The 6,005-nt window shown below is 45.3% G+C and overlaps 1 protein-coding gene across 1 annotated transcript; it reads right to left on the reverse strand.

The window, feature by feature from the left end:
- Nucleotides 1–1,124: 1,124 nt before the first annotated feature.
- gpr17 (G protein-coupled receptor 17) lies at nt 1,125–2,437 on the reverse strand. The gene has a single exon (XM_054602598.1). The coding sequence runs from the start codon at nt 2,435–2,437 to the stop codon at nt 1,418–1,420; it is 1,020 nt and encodes a 339-aa protein (XP_054458573.1). The 3' UTR covers nt 1,125–1,417.
- Nucleotides 2,438–6,005: the final 3,568 nt, after the last annotated feature.

A 6,005-nucleotide genomic window follows, 5' to 3' on the forward strand; every position in this document is an offset into this window, starting at 1 on the left:
AAAGGAAAGTAAACATGGTGTCAATAATACATTTGTTAGTGTGTTTAAAATAAACCTTATATTAGAACAAGACTGAGAGTCTACAGCCATGCTAGCAGCTCTGAGAGGCTATCTTAGGCACAGTGGGGCTTTTAGCATCACCATGCTAACATGCCAATAAAGTAAATGCTAACATGCTGATGTTTGTGAGGTATTATGTCTACAATTTTCATCATCTTAGCAATGGTTGTGTTGGCATGCTAACATTTGCTAATTAGCACTAAAAGCAAAGCACAGTCAAGGCTTATGGGAATGTAATTATCTGTGCAGGTATTGGTCAAACAATCCAACCACATGCCAAGTAATTTTACACAAATCGTGCCAAGTTAAAGTGGTGGACCAATGACAGACCATAACGTTCTTTTAAGAATCAGAATGGGCCTATTCTTTTTAGCAGGTAGCAGTTACACACATTATTCACACCATCCTAGTTTAGAGTGTTAGCATTCAAACATTTGCTAATTTACACTTTTTTTTACCTATTTGGTCACAAACCAAAGTATTTGACAAATACAAAATTTGACCTTCATGGATATCTGCAATTTCACGGCAACCCATATAATAGTTGATATATTTCCGTCTGTACATAGTGGTGGACCAGCTGACCGACATTACATTACACACTGCTAGCATGGCTAAAAACACCCTAGATAACAATTTTTTTTTATCAAAAGCTAACAAGTATTTATCACATTTGGCATAGGATATAAAAACAGTAACAGGAAATATACATTAAAAGTTGACTATGTACATATTTAATCATTTGGTGTTTGACACAAAAATCTGAAGCTTGTGGAAACAGTAGACTCAACAACTTCTTTCTTGTCACAGGCAGCTGGAGCCTCATAGTCTCATAGACTTTGATGGCTTTAATGGCGAGGGCTAGAGTTGGAGGGTTCTCTGGTAGACTTTTCGCACACTTTGTTTAGGTCGGCCAAATTTTGTCTTACGATGGCACGAAAGTGACTTCCGCATATGCTGATTTGTTCCAGAAGTCTCATTTTGCTTTTAAACGGTGCAAACTAAATTCTCTTCAATTCATGACTTAACACATGGACTATGAGTCTCGCTTTTCTTTTTTTGGACAAGGGATGTCTACGTCCAAATAACGTGAGTCTATACAAAGCTGTAGCAGAACTCATATGGCGTCTGGAGTCCTTACACTCTCCGGCACTCACACAGGTGATGGCAGTTAAAGTCTGTGAAGGTGAATGAGACGTAGGGTGGACAGTGGAACTGGACCTTTAATTCAAATTTAGGGGGCTACAGGGGCACTTCAACCACAGTGTGGAATGAGTTTTCAATTAACAGACCGTTTTTTGTTTGTCTTGGAAATGCATCTACATCAACCAGTGCTCTGAGTTCAAATCTCTCTTCCTCAGAACTCAGACTTGGCGCTTACAGAGCTCTCGTGTGTTCCCTTCAACTCTCCGCTGGTGGCTCCCGACAGGCCCGCCCGATCATTGCAAAACAATCGCATCAGTGTGCCACGGAACTTCTCCGCGCCGAACAGGTAGATCAGCGGGTCCAAGGCACCGTTCAGGCAGGTGAGGGAGGAGGTGAGGCGGTTGGCCAAGCTCAGGCCTCTGCGTGTCTGGCACGAGACGTCGGGGTGATTGTAGCCCAGGATGAAAGTGGCCCTACTCACATGATAAGGCAGGAAGCAGACCACATAGATGAGCATGACCAGGCCGATGGTTCGCAGAGCCCTAAGTTTGAGGGCTGGCTCTAACCTGGAGCCACGGTGCAGGCTGTGGATGATGAGCAGGTAGCAGGACAAGGTGGCGAGGAACGGCGGGGTGAAGGCCACAGCCAGCGAGATCAGTGCATTGCGCGAGGCCTTCTCTCTATACAGCTGCGAGCACACCGTCACGCCATCCACCTCCGCAGTCTGGTGGGTGATCAGCAGCGGCGCCATGGAGACGGTAACCAGGGCCCACAGAGAGAAACTGATGATGTGGGCGTAACGGGCACGGCGGACCTTCAGCGACCTCACAGCATGCACCACGGCCAGATAGCGATCGCCCGCCACACAGGCCAGGAAGTACAGGCTGGCGTACATGTTGACGTAAAACAAGAAGCCCGCCAGCCTGCAGGGCACCTCGCCGAAGGGCCAGTGGCCCCCAGTGAGGTGGTAGGTGGCCCTCAGCGGGAGGATGATCACGTAGGACAAGTCTGCCACGGCCAGGTGAATCAAGAAGACGTTAGCCGGTGAGGAAGCGCCACGCTGGTGAGAGAAGATCCAGAGGGCCAGGCTGTTACCGTTGAGCGCCAAGAAGAAAACCAGGATGTAGAAGCATCCAAACAGCGTGTTCTCAACTGTTGTATCCACTGCCACACAGCTCTCTGATGACTGATTGGATAGCAGGGAGGGCAGCTCCATTGTAGCAGACTCCATTTTGGTGACTGAGGAGACAAAAAAATTGTTAGAAATGTATCCTAACGTATATTTACGCTATAGATACAACTAAAACAGCCAAAGATCAGATCTCGGACCATTGGAGTCATGACTTTTCTTAACATGTGCTTTTGATTTTCTAAAATTGTTCATTGTTAGCATTCAGACAGCAAACTGCCCCAGTGACAGGAAACCCAACCCCTGTCCACTCTACTCTCCCAAACACACACACACACACACACACACACACACACACACACACACACACACACACACACACACACACACACACACACACACACACACACACACACACACAGAGACAATAGGCAGGGAGAGTACTTGTCACAGTGCCAGTTGCGCAAGGTAACAATAGATGTCAGTGTCCCCGGCTAATGTGCACATGCCCTCGGAGCGGATAATTACTTCATTCTGACCCCTACAAGTATGAGACTTCCCTCCGCACACTATTAAGTTCAGGAAGTCTAAGTCATCAGATCTTTACTCTCCTTTGTACGGCGTATTTGGCGTCAGAGTCTGATTTGTCAGCAAGAATGCTTTCATCTAGAGTGAACTGAAAGCCCTCAGGGGAATGGGCATTTTAGTACCAGCTAATACTGTACAGTAAACACTCATTAGCTGCTATGTATGTAATGATATAGTCAAAAAATCTATTTCAAACCTACTGTAACGCTAGTTTAGCAGATATGAGTGAAAATATGTCTCCATGCGTTTATTCCCTTTTTAAAGGTTGGACAATTTGGAAAAACATGTATTCACCTTCCTGCCGACTGTTAGCTGAGAAGACTATTGTGTTTGTACGCTACTCAAGCTAGAGCCAGCCACCAGTTAGCTTAGCGAGGAAAATAAATGTCCGCCTACTTGCACTTCTACAGTGAGCCAATTAACAAGTTATATCTCCTTTGTTTAATTTGTAACCCTACAAAAAAAAAGTTGTGGTTTTCGGGTAGTTATATGCCAGTAGGTAGATGTTTTAACCTTTGTACAAAGCCAGGCTGGCATCTTTCCCCTGTTTACAGTCTCTGAGCTAAGCTAATCTCCTGAGTGACAGCTTGAACTTTGAACTGAAATTGACCAATATCATTTTCAACATTCCTCAAAGGATTGCATCGTTGTCTTTTTGTTTTTCAATCTTAGAAAACTATTTAGACACACCTCAAAAAATCCCCACCCACTCCACCCGCAAATTCCAGCTGTCCAATTCTCTTCCTTTTGTTTTTATCTCTTTCTACTCTTTGAGCCCAACATCTACACAAACATCTCAGGGGCGTGAACAGCAATAATTAATCTCAGAGAACACTTCACTCGAACTATCACTTGGAAATTTGTAGAGGATCCAAGAACAGCATCAAAACATGTGCAGCAGAGGATGAACTTGTCATCCCACAGATGTTTCTAGCTGAAGGGAGGATTCCCAAATGCACAATGCAAAGAGCTCACCAAACAGTGAAATGTGTTGAAGTAATGCTGCACCATTACATGGCTCCTTAACAAAGAGGGAAAGGGATTGTCTCTTCTTTTATCTGACTGGGCTAAATCTCTGTTTCACCACCTCACTGATCGGACTTTTGGCCCATTAGGAACCAGCCAGATGTAGCAGTGTGGGGTTTCTCCAGTGTGTTTGCGCTATTCTCCTGCACAGACTGGAGCTGTGAGACCCACAACGGAGGGCATTTCTCAGCCAAGGCTCAGCCAAGGCTCAGACACGGCGCATTCAGGAGCCCCAAAGAAAAAAAGGGGTTGCAGTCCCAGCAGTGATAACAAACCAGGAGGGGTGACGCTCAATGGAAAAGCTCCCATAAATACGGATCCCCGAAGGATAATCCTCAAGAGAGGCAAATCCTGAAATATGCCTTCATCACAATGACGGCGGAGAGGAGACTAAGCATCCTGGCACAGGTCCTCTCCAGGGATTAGCCCTTAAGAATTTGTTGTCACAAAACATTGACAGCTGTAATGCGCACAATCTTCTTTTGTTAAAAACTCGTCACAGAAAAACCCAAGTAGAATAAAGTCACTGTGAAATTTGGTTATTGGATTAAATGTGGGTACACTTGATATTCACTGACTAGAAGGGTCTTGAAAAGCAGATTGTCATCACTGCAAGATTCAAAAAGTCTGTCACAATGCTGAGCTGTTTTGGGATTTACATGACAGAAGTGATACATTCACAGAATAAACTCTTACTACTAACGCATAGTGAACATTGTAGCTCTAGTATCAAGATTATATTGTTTTACAGCAACAATTTGTGCCACTTAACTACAGGGTGCGCTTTGAAAACAGAGGAAATTGCAGACTGTTAATAAAGTTATAAAAAAAAACACTTCAACTGCATCATGAAAAATCTGAGGTAAAAAAACAAGGGCTTACCTGAGCTTTAGAGCTTTACAGTGAATGGACGTCTTGAAGAAAAGCTTGGCTGCTTTGAGAACAATTCAGCTGCTGAACAATCAGAGCAGGAGCAGAGTGAAGACTGGGAGTCCAACCGGAGAGCTCTGGAAGAACTGAATCTCTGGCACAAAGAACGCTGTCCTATAACCCCCTTTTACTCTCCCTCAAGATGTTCTCGGGAATGAGACTATAGCTCTTTTTGTGTCTCAACAAATTTGATAACAGCAAGGGAGTCCCAATGGGAGCCGCTCGTTTGAACCTTGACCCCACCCTTTCTATCACCATCCCCTTCTCCTCTGAGAGCCACTTGTGCACTCCACAATAGCCTGAGTCAGAATAAGTGGCACATTTTAGCAGCGGGGAGAAGAATGGCATGCCTCAGCCACAACGAGACGTCGGGTATGACTCCATGGAAACGAGACCCAGTGGTGCGCCGAGCAACTTCAGCCGTGAACTCCCAATCCCCCCCCCCCATCCCCCCTACTGATAGATGGAAGATGGACTGTGTTGTTCATTTAGAAGTTTATGACTAAAGTCTCAGAGATGATCTTTTGTAGCTGGTGTGTTTAGCTCTACAGAGGGCCCCATTCCCAATAGGAGAGCGAGTGAAAAAACAAGAGCGGGGAGGACGGGTGGTGGGGGCCCACACTTGGAGGAAAACAGAGGCCCTTGTTGGTCTCTTGCCTCCTGGGGGCATCCTGAATTGGAATGCCCAAAATAATCAGTCACATAGCCATCGGACAGATGTGGAGAGAGTACCCGCTGGCTAAGGGGGATAATATTTCTTTCATACAAGGAGATCACAGCTGTGCGTCGCACACATCGGCCCTTTCTCTTCCATGTATCATCGATATGCAAATGGTATTTTTTAGACTTGAATGGAGGCTCTATCTGTGCAGGACGGCGGAGAGGCTTTGACATCTCAACCCTGTGAATCTACTGCCAACCGCTAATTGGGACGGCGCCCGCTTTTGTTTTTTGGTTTCTCAGCTCTGTCTGCTGCACGTTTTGTAACCCTGAAGTGAAAACATGGTTTCGCTGTCATAAATGTATCATTCTTCTTACTGCGGTGGAGGAGCGGCTCCAGGCTTCCCCATGGAAAATAAGTTGCTATAAACAGGCATCCACTGCAAAATATTTTTATTTGCAAATT

This window comes from Anoplopoma fimbria, chromosome 8 (genome assembly GCF_027596085.1).
Source record: "Anoplopoma fimbria isolate UVic2021 breed Golden Eagle Sablefish chromosome 8, Afim_UVic_2022, whole genome shotgun sequence".
Taxonomy (NCBI): Eukaryota; Metazoa; Chordata; class Actinopteri; order Perciformes; family Anoplopomatidae; genus Anoplopoma; species Anoplopoma fimbria.

Excerpts from the sequence above, each read along its gene's own strand:
- gpr17 (XM_054602598.1), bottom strand. The coding sequence starts at position 2,437 with ATGGAGTCTGCTACAATGGAGCTGCCCTCCCTGCTATCCAATCAGTCA.